Genomic DNA, 21,255 nt, shown 5'->3' on the forward strand with positions numbered 1-21,255 from the left:
CCTGACGCTTAACCACCTGAGGTACCCAATTGCCCTGAATTCAGTATTGATATTTAAAAACATTTCTTCCTTTTTATATAAAAGCTCCTTGGTAAGTTAAAGTACACAATTATAGAATATATTATTTTGTGTATTAGAATTAGTCCAATTTCTTTAATTTCCAGATGAAAACACTAAGTACAGAATCATCAGAGAACTACAGGTAAACATTATTTCAATAAGCTAAGACATTATTGCCCTGTTAGAAGGAACTTTTCTTTATGATTCTATTTTAGGCACCCTCTTAATAAGTATTAACTGAATCCTATTTATCTCAAACATTAGAATGAAAGTCCTAAGTATAAAGTTTTATGAAGAGGATCCAGGAACATCATTTTTATGTACCAACTAATATATGAGAATGGAAACCAGTAAAAATAATAGGTTTTTACATATAATCAGGTATTCTGGAATGCATCACTTTTATAAAAGAAACACTATTAACATTTATCCCTTTGAGGAGCTTGGAAGATAATATGATATCTTGACATAGTAAAAGAACAATAAAGAACAGGAGAGTGACATTTTTAAATTGTCATGAACACTTTAACTACTACTAGACCAGAATGACAGTGGCACAAACTTCTGCCTTGTAACAGCATGTAGAGTTTTTATTAACTCCGAGTTATCAATGTAATAGTTGCATTTCACACAACTGTATAAGATGGGATATCATTGGAATAAACATTGTGATATTTTGATATACATTTACTACAAAAGAAATGAACACACTAGTTGCATCCAGATGTGTTGATTGTGTAGATCTCCATGTTTAATGTTTGTAACGGGGAGACCAGAGTTACAGTGGAAGGATTTAATATAACTAAAGTAATATTAAGGTTTAAAACTTAAGAAAAGTCAGTCCAAAGACTTGCAGCCACATTTAATCACATTTAGCACCACCAAATTGGCTGTCAAAAGTCTAATTAACTATCAGGCATTAGCTCTATTTTCCATGCTGCTCACTTGCACAGTCTTTCATGATAACATCTGGCAAGTTTAAAAAAAAAATCCCTAGAAAACCACTTCTTCCTATCGTTTCACAACAGAGAGTTTTAGTGAAATGAACTGTTGTTAAAACAACAACAAAAGCATATTCAGTGCTTCATTGTTGAACTGTGAAGGTTTTTAAAACATGTTTGAGTTACTGGTCACTTCATTTTATCTGAAAACACACAATTAAGTTTAAAGAGGCATTTCACCAAGGAAATGTTGATGGGTATGAGTTTTACTTTTATTTTATGCGTTTCACTATTTAGTGATGTTGCAATTTTTCCAACAGTTTTCCAGAATTGAAATCCAGCTCTCAGGACACAGTTCACCTGCTCTTAAATCATGATGAATGTTTAACTTAGTTTTTGGTTTCTTGAGTTTTTCCCCTAATGGCTGAAGAGTTCTTCATTACTTAAATATACTTATGTTATCAGTTGACGTCCTAAGAGTGGGATATATTTGCTTATGTGTTTGCTATAATAGTTGGAGATAAGCATTTCACAACACAGATTTTGAAGATAAGAAAATATTATAATATCTAAGAAGTAAAGGTTGATTGCTTACAGAGAACTGGATGAAAATAGACTTATTAATTAGTGGCGACTGATGGCAAAATGATAAGAAATAATATTTTTATTGTGGCTAGAAAAAAGTAATTATCAAATAGGAATACCAGACACAGATCAATTATCCTTTAAAACTGATTGGAAAATAAAAATACATTCGGAAAAATATATAAAATGTTTAGCACAAATTGTACATGCTGAAAAACCTATAAAATGATATGTTCAACAAATAAAATTATCCAAGAGGACCCAAAAGAAAGTATGAACTGCAAGCAGCAATGATGGGCGAATAATTTGGTAGATTTGATACTTTTAAATGATGTCAGTAAAAATAATAGTAGAAATACTGACTATTTTGGAGTGCCTGGTTGGCTCGGTTGGTCTAGTGCTTGACTCTTGATTTTGGCTCAGGTTATGATCTCAATGTTCATGAGGTTGAGCCCCACATCAGGCTCTACTCTGACAGCACAAAGACTGCTTGGGATTCTCTTTCTCCCTTCCTCTCTGCCCCTCCACTGCTCATACGCTCTCTCGAGAAACAAATAAATTAATTTAAAAAATTTAAAGTCTTAAAAATACTATTTTGCAGTGGTTCTATGTTAAAGTGCAGAATAACTCATGGAAATTGGTGTGGAAGTTGAATGTTAAAGATTTGGTGTTAACATGTTCTAAGGTCCTATTAATCTTAAGAAGGAGGGTAATCTACTTGTTGTATGGTTATTTGCATTCAGTGATGCTAGATATGTATTTAAATCTAAAGGAAATCACTAAGAGAGATTTTATAACATCCAAACTAACAAAGAAAAAGGTACTTGATAAAATATAATTACTACACTTTGAGGAAGAAAAGAAGAAAAACAGAAAAAGAAAAAAAGAAAGAAAATATTGCAAAATAGGAAACACAAAAGAAGTGACAGAAAAGAGTGCAATTATATTGAAAAAGTCACTACGGAAACAGAAGAGATAGGTCCCTTTAGACTGGGCTTATAAACCCACCCAAGAGTGCTTGAGAACATTGTTAAAATATAAAAATTAAGTAAAAATAAAGAAGTTTAGACAAAAGTTAACTGGGCAAATACTAACAAAAGGAAATTATTTACAGCAATATTTGTAACAGAAAAAGGCCACAAATTGTGGAAGTGAGGTGCTAGATGTTTATTCAGCTGATTTGGATACAGTTGCCTCCACATACTTATTCCAATAGACCCACACTTGACCCTTTCAAAACCATCTTTTATTTCTGCTCTGTAGTCAGCATTGTCTCCCACACCCATCTTCCTTTACAGCAGATTCTTATCCTTTTTCTTCTGGACATTGTTAGTTTGCTTTTCTCTTTTATTTTTTTATTTTTTCCCATGTTTATTTATTTTTGAAAGAGACAGAGAGAGAGAGTAAGTGGAGGAAGGACAGAGAGAGAGGGAGACACAGAATCCGAGGCAGGCTCCAGGCTCTGAGAGGTCAGCACAGAGCCCGACACTGAGCTCGAACACAGGAACCATGAGGTCATGATTTGAGCCGAAGTCAGACTCTCAACAACTGAGCCATCCAGGTGCCCCATTAGTTTGCTTGTCTTCATCAAGTATTATTCAAGGCATAACCAAATTCTAGTGAGTGATTTCTGTACCATTGCAAACCTCATTATGTCACTCTCCAAATTAAAATCACTCAATGACATGGCATTACCTATAAGGTAGACCTCCAAAAGCTAAGAAGCTTTCATCTGCCTCTCTATTGTTGTTTTGTTTTGCTTTCCACAATACTTGCAGGTAGCATAGACATTTTGTATTTCATCCATCTTGAACTGTCATTCCAGGAATAATGCATCCTTTTTATACTTTTATGCATTTATACTGTCTCCTTATACTGGGGTTTTCTTTCATTTTGCTCATTGTACGTTTCAAAACCTACCTAAGTTTTCATTCATTCTAATCATCCCCCACCCCTTCATCTGTGTGTGTATATTTTCACATAGCTAAATATATATACATACACAAATATATGTATATAGTTACCGCTTAATGTGTTCTAATTGCCTTTTCTGTACATCTTTTTTCCAATAAAAATGTTGAATCTTTTGAGGACAGGATCCATTCTACGTAGGATATCTGGTGCCAGAAGTATACACAGAAATCCAATATCACTCTTTGAAAAAAGAATGTGAATTTGGAGATCATCTAGTCCAAAATCTTTAATTTTTAGATGAGCGTATCAGGCTACCTAGAGATTACTAGTTTTTACTACATTGGTCTTTGAAAAATCTGAATCAACATGGGGACAGTTAAGTCTTTCTTATATTTTTCAAGTTTCTATATTTGCCAGTTTCCCTGGCATTGGCTTAACTAAGATAACTGGTTCATCATTAAAAGCACTAAAAATTAAATGCGGAATTATTTAAGAGTGTGTTAGCCTAGAATAATTAGGATTTAATTTAAAAACCTAGGCTTTTTTTGTGGATAAACACTGCTAACTCCTAGAAGCCAGTTTGTGCAGATTAAGAGTTCTGATATTCTCTGTTTTAAAGTTTATTTCAGTTCTTGGGGTGCCTGGGTGACTCAGTTGGTTAAGCGTCCAACTTCAGCTCAGGTCATGATCTCATGGTTCGTGGGTTCAAGCCCCGTGTCGGGCTCTGTGCTGACAGCTCAGAGCCTGGAGCCTGTAACTCCCTCTGTCTCTGACCCTTTCCTGCTTGCGCTCTCTCTGACTCTCAAAAATAAATAAAAAACATTAAAAAAATTTTTTAAGTTTATTTCAATTCTTGACAATAACAATGATACCTATTTTTGCACCTTGATGACACCACTTTTTGCCTTTCCTTCTTTCCTTCTTTCCATACCACCTCCACGGAGTATGAATACTAATGATACCTCTGCTGAATTGAGAATTCAGCACCTTTCAGTCACTGTCCTCATTTGTTTTCTTGTCCTGCCATTTGCATTGTGTGTCCTTACTTTTCAGTTCCCCTTACATAGGGACTTCTCTTCAAGAATTAGATCTTTCTTAATTGACATACCTGTCTACATTTACATTTGTTTTATGCTCATTCCTATCCCTGCTGGAGCAGGCACTTCCTTCCACATTAGCAGCTGGATCTGGCTGGATATGTCCTGGCTTACTATGCTCTAGAAATTAGAGGGGGATTCTGACTAAAAACCGAGTATTCTGGGAAAAAAAGTAGAGAAAATCCTGTATCACAAATGAAATGCAACTACATTGTAGATGAAAGCATAAGGCGACTGTTCGGTATGGGGGCTGCTTCGTTTGGAAACAAAACAATACAAAAACAGTATTCGTTAGGTCTCCAGGTTAGTTCACATCAATCAGAAAGATTATGAAAGACGAAGACAAAAAGAACATGACCAAATGAATTCAAGTGCACTGGCTGAAATCTTTTGTGCTGGGTGATTGGGTTGTTTTGCTGGATGCCTGAGAAGAAGTTAAGTACAATAATACAGAATAGAACAGGAAATACTAATTTTAATGAGATGGAAAGAGGATAGCAACAGAGGGAGGTGATGAATTTCTGCCAGACTATTTTAAAATACAGGATTAAGTGTAATCCGTGAGCTTCAGCCAAGGGGAAGATGGCTGTGTTATTGTTGTCATTTCACGAATAAAATCTCAAGCATCTGTATTTACTTTGTGTGATATTTTATAATTTTTAAGCTGCCAACAATGTAAGTTCTACTCAAAAATACAGATGGTTAAAATCACATACACAGAAAGTGATCTTTTCCTTATTGCAGATCTTATGTATCTGATTCTTTTGTTCACCTTCTATCATATTTACCATCTCCTGACAAATACTACTACACTTAAAAAATATTAATGCTTATTTGTTTTTGAGAGTGGGATAGAGAGAGAAAGAGCAAGTGGGGGAGACAGAAGATCTGAAGCAGGCTCCAGGCCCTGAGCTGTCAGCACAGAGCCTGCCTCAGGGCTCCAACCCACGAACTGTAAGATCATGTCCTGAGCCAAAGCCAGACGTTCAACCTATTGAGCCACCTAGGCACCCTGACATTACTACTCTTTTATTTGACTATTTATGCAGAACTTTATTGAAAATTTTCATTAAGTTAATTTTCATGTGCTATATTTGTTCCAATAATTTTCTTCTTATTATACACCAGTTTTGGAGTTCTGATGTCTTTTATTAAGTGGATATAATGTAGGAGGTGTCATAGAATCTTAGGAAATTATCTAATGTACGCTGCATAAGGTAAAGAAAACTAGAAGGAATAACTAAAAATAACTATTAATTGTCTGCATTGGGTGTGTAACTAGGTTAGATTAACCATGATCATTTCATATGTACTGTAGTATTGTATTTCAAAGCAAAAACACTCCCTTTTCAGAATAATATGTCCTAGGTTAACTATATTCACAATGAGTTTAGGACATGTGAATATAAGGTACGGTGGTAGGTACAATGACATTGTTTTATTAGGCAGAATTATTTAAAAGTGAATATTAAAAATTAAAAATCAAAATAGACTAAGGATTAGAAATAGCACAATACAGTTTAATCCCTTCTAAGTTATTGTATGTTTTTCCTTTATGTTGTCTAACAAGAAGTCACACAGTTTTAAGGTGCAGTAGTTCAATGAGACAGTTTTCTATTTGTGATGAATTAAATTGCTATAGTATAATGAGAATGTTCTAGCAATTTGCATTTGCATGGTGAACAAGGTATATTAAACATTTCATAGAAAATAAAATAGCTAATATTGCTTTGTTGAATTTTGAAATGACTCATAAATTAAGGGAAGTTATAATTGATCTAACCATTGCCATCAAAACCCTCCCCCTTTTTTTTAGTATGGAGGAAATTTAAACATTAGTGTTCCAAATAGATGCATTTATTGTATTGACAATATTATGTTATAAGATGTCTTTGAGTGAATATTTTATTAACTATATGTGTTAGTATTTTTAATTTGAGTAAAGTATCTGAAATCTCGAAAGTTTTATTGAAATAATATATTTTTAAACAAAGAAAATATGTTTTTATTTTTTAATTAATTTATTTAAATTCAATTGAGTTAACATACAGTGTAATATTGCTTGGGGAATAGAACACAGTGATTCATTATTCATGTATAACACCCAGTGCTCATCTCAACAAGTGTCCTCCTTAATGCCTGTCACCCATTTAGCCCATCCCCCACCCAAAACCCCTCCAGCATCCTTCAGTTTGTTCTCTGTATTTAAAAGTCTCCTATGGTTTGCTTCCCTATCTGTTTTCATCTTATTTTTCCTTCCCTTTCCCTATGTTCATCTGTTCTGTTTCTTAAATTCCACATATGAGTGAATCATATATTTGCCTTTCACTGACCGACTGTATGCATCTCTCTATATAATTTATATCTGCATTTTATTAAAATTGGGTTTATTTATTGGATATCAAAATGTATTCACTTTTGTTAACCTATTGATTTAACATATTCATAAAGCTTAATTTGATTTATATACCAGATGTTAGTCTAGTTTACTCTAGGCTTATGATTTGAAAAGATTGGCTCAAATCCACTTATCATGTTCAATGAAAAGCTCAGGGCTTTACCAAAAAAAATTGCATATTCCAAATAAAAATTTTTCAGGTCACTTTGGCACCACTTTTCTATAGGCTTTAGAATTTTATTTTCAGTTTTCATTTTGCATAGGTTATTTCTCTCAGTTGTGACATGTACCCAAAGGGGATACTCAGTGCCTTTTTCTTAGTTGTGCCAACTCCCTCACTGGCTTTCTACCCACAAAAATCACAACAAAATATCATCAAACCTCACCAATAATGATTACCAATAGAAGCATTATTCATAATAAACAAAAGGTAGAAACAACCAAAATTCCCCTCAATTATTGAGTGGATGAATAAAATGTGGCATATCTATATAGAGAGATGGTATTCAGTAATTTAAAGGAATAAAGTAGTGATACACGAAGCCGTATAGTTGAACCTTGGAATTGTGGTCCGAAACAAAGGAAGCCAGTCACAGAGGACCACACATGTGTAATTCTATTTACATAAAATGTTCAGAATAGGCATATCTGTAGAGGCAGAAATTAGTGGTTGTGAAGGAGCTGGGGGAGTTGGGGGTAGGAGGGTGATAAGTAAAGGGTATCATTTCTTTGAGAAGATAAAAGTTTCTAAATTGGGGCACCTATGTGACTCAGTCTAGTGAGTGTTTGACTCTTGATTGGGCTCAAGTCATGATCTCATGGTTCATGGGATGGAGGCCCTTGGCGTCTGGGCTGACGGCACAGAGTCTGCTTGGAATTCTCTCTCTTTTCCTCTTTCTCTGGCCCTCCCCTGCTCACGCTCTCACACACTCTCCCTCTTTCTCTCAAAATAAATAAATTAACATTTTAAAAAATATTCTAAAATTGATTACGATAATAGTTTCACAGTTGTGAATATACTGAAAACCACTGAATATAAACATTTAAAGGATGGATTGCATGCAAATTAAATCAATAAGAGTGTTATTTAAAATATCACCAACAAATCATTGTCTAGGCAAGAAAGAGGTTTTGTCTAGAGAAATGGGAGTTCAAACATCAGACACAAACAATTTTAAAATGAAAATGCAATATCTCAGAATTATTACCCTGATATACTCAACCAGCCCAGCTCTAGACTTTTCTTGCATATCAAAGGACTCATTAATGCCCACTAACATGTTTTGAGTTTGATCCCATATCTCCACCCACCTGCATCTATCTAGAGAAAGCAAAAATATAAAATATAATCCTCAACTGACAGAAGTATTACAGAAACACACCCCAACTTTATTCTGTACCTGTATTGCTTCGAAGACAGTAATAAGTGTAGAAACTTTTGGTCTTCTATTTTGATTATATATTGTTTGATCATAGGGGTGTGTGTATTTTAGCTTCTGCATAGAATAAGTAAGACTAATTTGCAGCCATCTATGAACTCTGAGTTATATGAAGTATAACTAAAAAAATAGAAGTATCTCTTTGAAGAGGAAGAAGGTGAAGAAAACTTAGAGCTGAACTGCTATGTAAATTTCTGATAAAAGTGTTTGATGGGATTAGATACCTCCATTTTGCAGAAATGTATCTTAATATTTTCTGAACTTTTTTTTTTTTTTTAGCTTTAGATCCAGCTAAAGATCCATGCTTAAAGATGAAGTGTAGTCGCCATAAAGTGTGCATTGCCCAGGATTCTCAGACGGCAGTCTGCATTAGTCACCGGAGGCTTACACACAGGTAAACATTACTAAATTAGATTCCACTGATTGAACAGTACTCTTTACTATGAATAACTGCATAGTGTAAATATTTGGCAATGTCTGCTAAGCTTTTATCCAGAGTTTTATTGAAACAATTTCTGAAGGTTGGTTAATACAATTATGATTTACTTGGGTTAAACATTGTAATCAATCAGAATTACTATGGATTATAGAATTTAGGCATATATCATTAAATAAATAGGATTTTGTGAAGATTGGATTAAAGTGTTATATCTGCATACTTACAGTTTTTTCAGTGTTGAGAAGTATAATTTTGGCACCTTCTAAATATTTATGCTTATGCCTAGTTTCCTCAAGGAATAATTGGAAACAAAGTTAAAGGGCAAAAGAAAGAAAGAAAGCAAATGATTGATGTTCATTTAAAAAAGATTAAATGTCCCAATATAGAGAAATGGGCCTAGAACCCTTTAGGACACCTTCCTTTAAGGAAGCAATCGTATTGGTAGAGTCCATGTAGTCTGGAAGCTGCCAGAAAATTTCAAGAGAAGAAGGAGTTTTAAATATTGTGTTTTAATGATATCACTGCTTCTGTCAGAATGGCTCTATGTTGAGAAGGATCAGTAATTTAGAAATAGTCTGTGTAGTTTCATGCTTAGTCTTAAGTATTGAAACATGGTACAATCAAAAATGAAATCACTGGGTAACTGACTGAAGCAAGCAGGTATATATATCCATCCCCTTGATCACTGTTAAAAGAATTCTCTTTATGAGAACACTCTCTTTTGTGATATTGGACTTGTACTGCTTTCACATCAATTGAGCAAGGGAATTTCACTGTTTGGGTATGTTCAGAGATTAATTGCTTTTTGACTTTAGTGTCCTTACTCTAAAGTCTATTATTCAAACACACCAACAGAGAAAAAAAAAAAAAAACATTAGAGAATAAGAATATAAGTAACGTTTCTAGAAAATGACAAAATTTAAGTTTTTTTGACTTTTCTTATTAGTTTGAAAGCACAAATGCATAAAGCCTTTTATTACATACTCTATGGAGTAAAGGAGGTGTTTAATCCATAACACCACATTTATAGCAACAGATTTCAAGTACTGAGACAAGCTGGCTAATGGAGCTAAGATAAAAGTTTGGGAATAAGTTCACTTAGGACAAAGAATCGTGGCATATCAATAATAAACTTGCAGAAGTAAGAGACAGGAAGAAAGACAGGAAGTCTGGAGATGCAAAGTATAAAAGACTTGTAGGAAATAGCATTGCTATAAGGTCAATGTACTGTGGGAGGGCACAGAATGGTAAAACAGAGTTACTGGCAATACTCAAGCATATCCTCAGTTACTTTTATAAAGGGATACCAAGACATTGGGCCAGAATGTTATTTTTCTATATATCTCCCTCAGATTCCGAAAAGTTTCTGAATTACTTGGACTTATATTAATTAATCACCAAAAATTTAAATATTAGTACTCAAATGTATGTATGGCAGGTATAGGGGAGAGTTGATTTCTACTCGAGAAATCAATAGGAGGGTAGTGTTGAAATGCATTCATGTATAATCCCTCACCTAAGTTCCAGAGACTTAGTCAATTCATTTCATATAAAAGCAAAAACTGTTTTATCACAAGTGTCAGAGACCCTGGGAAAGGTTTTCATTTAACACACAGTTAACATCTCATTGACCCTTTAGCCCCTGGCCCCCTGAACCAAGTCAAAGAGCAACTGAAGTCTTCACAGTTAATTGCATGCCCAGGGCAGAGACTCTCTTCTTTCCACAACTGCTGAACACTGAAGCCAGGAGAGGTTAAAGTAACTGATTCAAGTTCACAAAGCTGGGAATTATTTAGTGCATTGATTCCAGTCTATGTTTACTGACACCAAAGTCCATGCTTTTAGCAACTGTTTTCACTGCTTCTCTAACCTATTAAACAAAGATATAACTACAGACAAAAATAAACTTCCTTAAGGTGATAAAGACTCAGAACAAAAGCTAGAGTATTTCTTAGTATAAGCAGGTGCAATGTCATCAGTGGAGAACCATTACCAACACTGCCTTTGGTATAGTGGTAAGCTGGGACAGTGGGGGAGTCTACTGTATTTTAAGTAGGTGGACTTCAAAGTGTTTTATGTACATATTATTTACTCCTGTTTTGTTTCTGATAAACTATTATAAAATTTGCACACAGTGCACACCATATTCAATAAATATATAACTAGTTCCAAAGAATTGATTTTAAGATTAATATTTGATATGCTTTATTTGCTTTGAGGATGTCAGTACATAGTGAATGTTTATACAGCATTTAGAGAAGGAGACTTTTGCCAAGAAGTTTGATCAATAAAGGTGTCTAATGTAAATAAAGAAAGTCTTAACTCTGGGGTGTGTGTAAATTGGGGGCAGGGTACATAAAATAAGCAAAACAGGTTTAATTAATCAATGTTGACCATTTACATAGTTTAGAATGGAAATTACTATTGTTTTGATTTAAAGGAACAGCTTTCTTTTTTCTTTTTTCTTTTTTCTTTTCTTGATCTCATAAAAGAGAAAATGAAATTTCTTGTTTGCTTCTGTTGAAAGAATGTCATTTTTCAAAGAGGTTTTGCTAATTCCCCCACCCTCCTCAAACTAGATAACGCATCCATTTTTCCATTACCTTACCCTGTGCTTCTCTTTTTGAAATACTCATTACATTTGTAATAAATTGTCTAACATCAATCTCCTTCAACTGACAGGAAGCTCATGAAGGTAGGGTCTGTGTCTTACTTACAACTTTATATGCAACTTGATGTACTGGTTAGTATATTGTTCTTTGAATAATGTATTAAAAGATAAAAGAGCTTTTGTTTTTGAATGTTAGAGAAGAAAATTGGGTAGTTTGATCAATTGAACTGGTCAACCTAGATAATCTAAGTGTGGAGTTTTTTTTCTGTGTGCCTTGCGCATATTTGCTGGAGATAGTCTGGGAATGACATAGGAGTCAATTAAATAAATGTAAATAAATTTATTGAGAAAGATGTGTTCTACAGGGCAGTAGGAAAATCCTGAACTTATCCCCTCTCATGGACACAACAACTTTACAACTACATATGGAAACATTTCCTCTGGAAAAGACCTAAAAATGGAATAAACAGAGCTCTACAACAAGGGAAAAAAGGGAACGTTGTAGGGGAAAAAAAAACAAACAACAACAGCAATCCATAACCAGGATGGCTCTCAAAATTATGGAACTTTTCCCTGAGAAGTAAAGGGTCTGTGTCTACATCAGACACCCTAATGCTTAGATCCTTCACAGGACAGATTAGTGCCCCAAATTCCATGTCTTGAAAACCAGTGGGAATTACATCCACGAAAACCATAGAACTGTAGGGAATGGAGAACACAGAATCACTTGTTCTGGGATCCAGCACAAAAACACCAGTTTGAAAAGAACCTAGAACATATGTGAAGAAGATCCAGTCACTGATCTTAAAGCATCTGCTGGAAATACAAGAAGCTGGGACTCTCCCTGGAGACAGAGGTGCCATTTTTGCAAACTCACTGAAAATACAGGCACTGGTGTCTACCATTATAGAATTCTCTCTCTAACCTGTTAGCACCAGAGGATGTGCCCCACCAAGAGCTCCACCAGCCCTCATGCTGGAGCCACACATCACATGTGGGCTCAAGTGAGAGCCATGTTCACTCCTGTGTCACAGCCACATGCTACAACTGGGCCTGGTGAGAGCCCTGCCCACCCCCATTCTGCAGCTGCAGCCTCAGCCCAGAAGACGGATGCACACAGCTCACACAGGGATGATTCTGGCTGCCATAGAGGATAGCTTTCTGAGCTACATGACTTCTGAGCTCCACAGCATATATCCTACATTAGTCCACTCCTTTCAGATGGTGAGAGGCAGCTGATTTGCCTAATACATAGAAACAAACACAGAGAGTCTGGCAAAATGTACAAAGAGAAGACTTTTCCTCTTCTGAGGACAAGACAAAACCTCAGAAAAATACCTGAAGGAAACAGAGATAAGCAATATACCTGATAAAGAGTTCCAAGTGATGGTCATAAAGATGCTCGCAGAACCTGGAAGAAAAATGGATGAACATAGTGAGGACTTCAATAAAGAGACAGAAAACATAAGGAAGTGCCAAACAAAAATCACAAAACTGAAGAATACAATAATTAAATTAAACAATTTCCACTGAGTGGCTCAACAGGGGGCTGGATGAAGCAGAAGAATGTATCCGTCTGCTGGAATACAAATCAATGGAACTCATCCAGACAGAGAAGAAAAAAAACAATTATAATATAAAATTGAAGTTATTTAGTTATTTTAAAGGACTGTTGGGAAAACATTAAGCAGATTAGCATTTGTGGTATATGGGTACAAGAAAGAGAAGAAACACAAAAGGCCAAAAAACTTATTTGAAGAAATGATAGCTGAATCACTTCCCTAATCTCGGGAAGAAAACAGACCGACAGGTCCAAGAAGCCCAGAGAGTTCTACACAAGTTAAATCCAAAGAGATCCACTTTAAGGCTCATTATAGTTAAACTGTTAAAAGGCAAAGAGAAAGAGAAAATAATCCTAAATCCAGAAAGAGATAAACAACTTGTTACATAAAAGGAAATTCCATAAGGCTGTCAGCAGATTTTCAACACAAGCTTTGCTTACCAGAAAGGAGTGGCATATTTTCAAAGAGCTAAAAGAAAAAAAAAACAAAACAAAACCTTCCAACTAAGAATTATTTAGCCTGTAAGGTTATCATTCAGAATTGAAGGAGAGATTAAGAGTTTTTCAGACAAGCCATTGATAGGTATATGGATAAAAAGGATGTCACACACACACACACGAACTACTATTCAGCCATAAAGATGAATGAAATCTTGCCATAATTCTACCATAGCATGGGTAGAACTTAAGGGTATTACTCTAAGTGAAATAAATCGGATGGAATAAAACAAATCCTTTTTGCTTTCACTCATATGTGGAAAATCTACAACAACAAAACATATGAATAAACAAAACAATACAAAAATAAACTTATAGATATAGAGAACAGATTGATGATTACCTAACGGGTGAAGTGGACTTAACTGTGTGGTGATAAGTGGTAACTCGACTTGGTGGTGATCACTTTGTTGTGTATACAGATATCAAAGTATAATTTTGTATACCTGAAAGTCATATAATGTTATATGCCAATTTTACGTTAATAAGAATAAATTTATTGATTGAATAAACAAATAATTGCCAGCAAAAAAAGGGAGAGGAGGATATGAAAATATGAGGGAGAAATGATTCTCTTACAATTAGCCTTAGGAAGCTGGTAGACCCTTGTCTTAGGTTTGTAAATGATTGAAACAATTGCTAGTGCTGTAAATAACAATATGTGTCTTTGACATTGGAAAAATAGACTGATCAGGAGGTTCATGCTGTGTTTTACACAAGCTGTGAACACTATTGCCAATGTGGAGAAGGTTGAAAACTCTGCAAGTAAGTCATGGTCAAATCATATGTTTGGACATTTGTCTCATGAAGAATTTATCTCAAACAAACGTGATACCTGTGTGCTTGTGCTGGTTTTCTGTTACCGTTATCATCGCCAATTACAACAAAAGAGTTTTATGAATAATGAGAGAATCTTAAACTGCAATGTGTTTTCTAAGATTTAGACGCTTTATATAAAATATATGATGGGTTTGCTAGGTTTTGAAAATGACCCACTTTATATTGTTATCATGGGGAAAAGCTCTGGAGATGCTTATAGTTGAGAGTCTTTGTTTCCCTGTTCTAGTACATTGTGAGCAAGAAGCCTAGTGTTTTATGCTCCCTTTGCTGCCTGTGCAGCTGCACATAATTAACACTATTTCTAGATCAGTGTTTCAAGCACCAATCAATGAATGCTGCTTATATTAAAAAAAAAGTTTTAGCATAGCAAAACAGTAAGGTTGAAGAAGTTATTATAGGACAAATCTAGCCATGGTAATTTCTGGTCCATTTACACCAAAGGTTGAAAAAGCATCAATAAGGAAATGGTTTGGGCCTTGTAAAAAGGCATTATAAAAAAGAGTGATGAAGCTAATATAAAACACTATTTATTAAAACAGATATCAAAGGAATGTGAGTCCTAAAACTCCTCTATTTTAACTATACACTTTTATAATTCATAATCTCGATGGCCATTTTAAAAAGAAAATCTGAATTTCCTTATGTAATTATTAAATATATGACTATGGTATTTATATTTCCATTATTGTACTGTTGAAATATTTATGATGGAAAGATTCAGTCACAGGGCTTATTTATAGTAGAGTCTCAAAAATGTTTGTTGAATAGAATGGAACTTATAGCTGTTTTAAAACAATGCTCCTTACACTTATGTAAGGTTTAGCCCATGGAGTATATAAATGTGTTGATATTGTCTTAGGGAGAATGAAAGCCAGCATTTATTGCACACTTAATATGTGCAAAAATTTTTTTACTAAGTGATTTAAATTTATTTAGTTTTATACAACATCCCAAAAGTTTTCTACTAAAGACTAGTATGGTCCTTTTATAGAATCAAAAACTGATGCTCTGAGATTTTGGATATTCTGCCTCAGATTATATAAAGAGGGTAGATAGCTGGATAAAACAGACAAATGTAGGATTTGAAATCAAGTTTATCTTTTTATACACACATTCCTTTTTATAATTATAAATTAATTGTTTGTGAACATATCATTGTTTATACATTTATGAATAGATGTTTATATAACCATTTAAGTACCTCACTATCCATAGATCTTTCAGTTAGAATCTAGAGGTTTTGCAACACTTTTTTTTAAATGGACTTTATTTTTTTAGAATAGTTCTGGCTTAGCAGCAATAGAGGGCAAAAGTCATGGAAAATTTTCATATACCCTGTCCCCACATTTACATAACCATTATCCATTATCAACAACTCCCACCAGGAGGGTACATTAGTCATATTTCATAAATTTACATTGACACATACATTATCATCCAAAGTTCATCGTTTATATTATTTTTTAATATTACTTGCATTTAAAAAGAGGTCATAGTATCTTGGATAGTGAATTAGTGTAACTTCTTAAAACATAGATAACACCTAAAGTTAATCATGTTTCATTCTTTCTTGAACTTTTCTAATGCTCTGTCTCTCTCTCACTACACACACACACACACACACACACACACACATAATGACACAGATGTGTGTGTATATATATATACATACGTATATATATATACATGCATATATGTATATATATGGCTATTGTTCCAGAATTTGTTCCTTTAATTATTATATTGTAATATCTTTTGAAACATAATATTTGATACTTACAAAGCATATACATGAGACACTCATCTATACATTTTATAGATGTTAAATAATTTTATCTTACAACTCTATATATCTTTAAGAAAATTGCTGAGTTACTCTTGCTTAATGTACAATTTCTTGGCATATTTTAACCCATGTTGTCTTTTTGCTGAATATGCAATTCTTGGGTTATCTATTCTGATATCACCTTCAAGAGAATTTAATCCCTAGATACTTGAGAACTGCACATAAGAAGAAAATGTAATTCATTAAACTGAACATTTATATCAGTCATTATAATGTGGTCAAGTTTTACTTCAGATGCTCTGCATTGCAAAAACAAAACGTATGTTTCTCAAATATAAAAATAAGACAACACTGATTATATTTTTAAATACACAGCATATAATGTCATTACTATCATATTATCCCCACTTCTGCTGAAAATCAGGGGCTTGTTGATTAAAGTCCAAAATCCTTGGCATAGTCCATTGTCACAGGACCCAGGTAGCTTTATAGCATCCTCTGCAGCTTTCTCCTGGGGACAAATCTCAGTCTTAGCACTGTAGGAAATTCATTGTGTGAAAAGATGGAAGAGAACACAGAGGCCAGACTCCAACACAGCGTCAGGACTGCCTGTCTTCACAGTCTAGTCCCAATCTGCTAACTGTGTGATCTTGACCACACAATTAAATTCTCTGTACTTCAGTTCCTGTAAAGTAGGAATGATAAAAATGGTACTTTGTGATGATGCTGATTTAAGGATCCATACAGAGTAGGCGTTGTGTAAGGGTTAGTTCCTATTATTTTTTTCCTTTAAACATGTTAATATAGTTTATAATCATAGATTCTTGTTATGTCTGAGATTTTTTTCCTGGGGAAATGTTCTGTCCATTTATTCCTTTGTTCTGATAAATACTCCATTAATCAAGAGGCTTTTTAGCATGATGGTTATTGGTATGTAATTTGAAATTAGACTGGTTGGCTTTGAAGTTTGTCTCCATCTTTCGGTAGTAGAATGACTTTGAGCATACTAAGCTCTCCAAACCTCAGTTTTCTTGTTTATAAAATAGAGATGATAAATGTACTATCTACCTCCCTTGGTTTTGTTAAAATATAAAGACATAATTTGCGTAACACCCTTTTCACAATGTAAGCAATCAATAAACATTAATAACTGAGAAATCTCTATCCAGCTTTCTCTGACATGTGTCCCAGCACAAGGAAGAATTAAATTCTCCTTTATCATTGTGCCCAGAGCACATTAGAAATCCTTTTTTTATCTACCTGTATCATAGTAATTTGTTTATATATTTAATAACTTAAGGTTGAGCTACAGTTGAAACAATATTTGAAAAAAATAAAGGTTGACTTCTGACATGATTATAAGAGATGATATTTCAGGTTACGTTGTTTTTCAAGTAGAAGCAGTTATGATTTTGCCAGCTGAGAATGGAGAGGATGGGAATGATGTGTCATACTTGTGTTGGGGAAATATGAGAGAGACAGCCACTTCAGGGAAATAGCAAGGAAATAAACATACTTCATTCTCCTGGAGGTTATTAGAGTGCTATCCTTTGAAATTTTTGTAATGTTTTATTTATTTCTGAGAGAGAGAGACAGGGAGAGAGTGAGAGGGAGGGGGAGAGAGAGAGAGAGAGAGAGAGCCTGAGCAGGGCAGAGTCAGAGAGAGAGGGAGACACAGAATCTGAAACAGGCTCTAGGCTCTGAGCTAGCTGTCAGCACAGACCCCGACATGGGGCTCGAACCCATGGACCGTGAGATCATGACCTTAGCCGAAGTCATACACTTAACCAACTGAACCACCCAGGCACCTCTAGAGTGCTATATTTTGAACAAATTCACTTCCTTTAATGATTTTCTAGTTTATATCATTTACCAAATCTTTATGCCTAGAGAAAAAGGCTTCAGACCAAATAGTTCAAAACATATGAGAAGTATTCACATGTGCTAAAATTACTCCTCTAAAACTGTCATTCATGATTGGTTATAGATAAGTCTTTTCCTGTCTTTTCAGAGAGCTCTTATTTCCCCAGTGGGCCCAAAGATTTATATGCTTCTTCTGCTTAGCTTAGTTACTTCTTGTGTTTGGAAGAAGGAAAGATTGGGTCTAAGTGGAGTTTTCCAGCTCTGCATCCCATGATACTGGCTTTGAGGTTCGTAAAGCAGATTTTAATTAACGTACTCTGTGTATACTTCTGAGTCTCCTGAGATCGAGATTTCAGGTGTGAAAACAGGGTTTGAATTATGCTGGGTAATAGAGGAGGGCAATGCTAGCAGCCACCACAAGAAGCCTCCACTGGAATGACATGGGGGATAGATACAACTCAGTTGATTGCATACTGTGGATGATGATCGCCGGGAATGCAATTCACATGTAAGCCATTATCTCTGCCTTTCAATTCTTGTTTCATGAATATCTGTTATAGAGGGAAGACAGTAAGATTAGAAGAAAAATACAACAAAGGGAGACTCAAATATTGCTTAATGAAGTATGGTTTCCAAAATAAACAAGAAGAGAGTGGAGACCTTGGAAGAAAGGAAAAAATGGATAATTTATGAAAAAGGCATCTTTTAAGGAGGTGTTTTAGGTGGAACTTAATGTCTCCTACACCAGTGTCTTTATATAATGAAGACTAAAATACTTAGGTTCAGGGGCGCCTGGGTGGCTCGGTCGATTAAGTGTCCAACTCCAGCTTAGCTCATGATCTCAAGACTCATAAGTTGGACCTCTGTGTTGGGCTCTGTGCTGTCAGCTTGGAGCCTGCTTCAGATTCTGTGTCTCCCTCTCTCTCTCTTTCTATCCCTCCCCCATTCATGTTCTCTCTCTCTCTCTCTCTCTGTCTCAAAAATAAATAAACATTAAAAAAATAAAAAAAAATACTTAGGTTCAAAGTCCAATTATTTTACTTAGATTTCTGATTTATAGATAGAGGGAGCTAATTACATAGGTTAAATAGATGGTTTTTATATTAAAAGAATATCAGATAGTTTTATCTCTAAGGAGGTTAAAACTAATTGCCTATTAAGAAAAATGATTATTCTTTGTCTTCTAAATATAAATCTCTTTCTATATTGCTGTAATTTACTATTTTGAAGGAACTGAGAAAAAACATGATCCTTTATTAGCTAGCTGTGAAAAGAAGGAAATTATTATATAAAGATATTATAAATGGTATCAATTTTTAAATATTTTCTTTAAAATTTAAAATCTTACAAAAATAATGTGGAGGAGAACAAGCAAAGGTAGTACATATTGTATACCTCCCTCTACCAGGCCATTCAGTTTCACTCCCACTCTTACAGAAATTTTCAACAGGCATACATTCATACAAACACAAATACCACCTAATGGGAGGGTTTATGTATGCTGTTGTGCTTTGTTTTATTAACTTTATATATTTTTTCATGTTTGCAATTTAGCACATGGATTTTATCATAGTCTTTTATTTTTCTTAGATTTTTTTAAAAGTTTATTTATTTTGACACAGAGGCAGAGAGAGAGAGAGAGAGAGAATCCCAAGCAGGCTCTGCACTGTCAGTACAGAGTCCTATGTGGGGCTTGAACTCATGACCTGGGAGATCATGACCTGAGCCGAAATCAAGAGTCTAATGATTAACCAACTGAGCCCCCCAGCCACCCCTATCATACTCCTTTAAATGGCCATAAAAATACTCACTACATGTATGTACAATAATTTATTTAAACAATATCTTATTGATGGACATTGAGGTTATTTCTAGTTTTTATCTTATATGGCTACATTCATTTTTTGCATGTTTATTTGTATATTTTTGCCAGAAATTCCTAGCAGTTGAGTTGCTAAGTTAAAGGAAGAATATATTTAAATTTTGATAGATATTGTCAAATACCCTATATGAAGAGTGTATCAATTTCTCTACTTCAAGCAATGTATCCTGATGCCTGTATGATCACACTTTTGCCTGTAAAAAAATAGTAATTAAATATAAGTAATTTTGAATGATCAACTATTGCAGTTTATTCTTGTTTCAAAATTGTGTGTATAAAATCACATGATCATATCAGCAGATGGAGAAAAAGCTTTTGGGAAAATCCAACATCCATTCATGATGAAAACTCTCAGTAAATTAGAAGTGGAGGGATCTTTCTCTACTTTACAAAAGATATCTAAAAAACATACACCTAATATCATACCTATTGGTGAGAAACTCAAAGTTTGCCCACTAAGATCAGGTAAAAATCAAGGATATCATCCCCTTTCCCCCTTAACAATCTTTTTCACCATCATATTGTAAGTTCTAACTAATGCAAGAAAAGAAAAGGAAGTGAAATATACATACACAGATCAGGAAAAAAGAAATAAAATTGTCTTTGTCCACAAAATACATGTTATCTATGAAGAAAATCTGAAACAATGGACAAAGTAACTCCTAAAACTAATAAGCAGTGACAGCAGGATATAAGATTAATGTACAAAGGTCAATTTCATTCCAATATACCAGCAATGAACAAATAGAATTTGAAATTCAGAACACAATATCTGTTTAACAATATTAATTCTCCCAATCATGGATAAGAAAAATTAGTATTGTTAATATGGCCACATTGCCCAAAGCCATCTAAATCTTCAATTTATATTTACTAACAAATGTTCCACAAGCAGTTTTAACATTTATATTAATAGCATACTTTTAGCTTGAAATCTCAAGTTGTGAAAGTATTTATGGATGTCTCATAACCAATGGATAATTTAAGATACACAGCCCTATATTTTACAATAAGGTAAGATATTTGAATTCTTATCTCAAAATACCTGATCTCAAATTCTTTAAATTGTATTGTTCCTCTTTATTGACCTGGAGTTGGCACTTCATTATGTATTATATTTTAAATTATAAGTAAAAGTTAAAGAAGCTGGGGCACTTAGATGGCTCAGTTTGTTAAGTGTCTGACTCTTGATTTTGGTTCAGGTCATGATGTCAGAGTTCATGAGACTGAGCCCTGCATTGGGCTTGGTGCTGACAGTATGGAGTCTGCTTGGGATTCCCTCTCTCCCTCTCTCTCTGCCCCTCCTCCACTTGCTCTCTATTTCTCAAAATAGACAAACTT

At 34.3% G+C, this 21,255-nt stretch overlaps 1 protein-coding gene across 2 annotated transcripts in view; it reads left to right on the forward strand.

Annotated features, from left to right (window-relative positions):
- Window positions 1-21,255, forward strand: part of SPOCK3 (SPARC (osteonectin), cwcv and kazal like domains proteoglycan 3) — a 472,976-nt gene that overhangs the window by 211,599 nt on the left and 240,122 nt on the right. For both annotated transcript variants that reach the window (XM_039221777.1, XM_039221778.1), the window contains one exon: window positions 8,714-8,828. In XM_039221777.1, coding sequence (XP_039077708.1) covers window positions 8,714-8,828 — 115 coding nt within the window. The remainder of the gene's footprint in view (window positions 1-8,713; window positions 8,829-21,255) is intronic.

Source organism: Hyaena hyaena, unplaced genomic scaffold (genome assembly GCF_003009895.1).
Source record: "Hyaena hyaena isolate Hyena2069 unplaced genomic scaffold, ASM300989v1 scaffold_1010, whole genome shotgun sequence".
Lineage (NCBI taxonomy): Eukaryota > Metazoa > Chordata > Mammalia > Carnivora > Hyaenidae > Hyaena > Hyaena hyaena.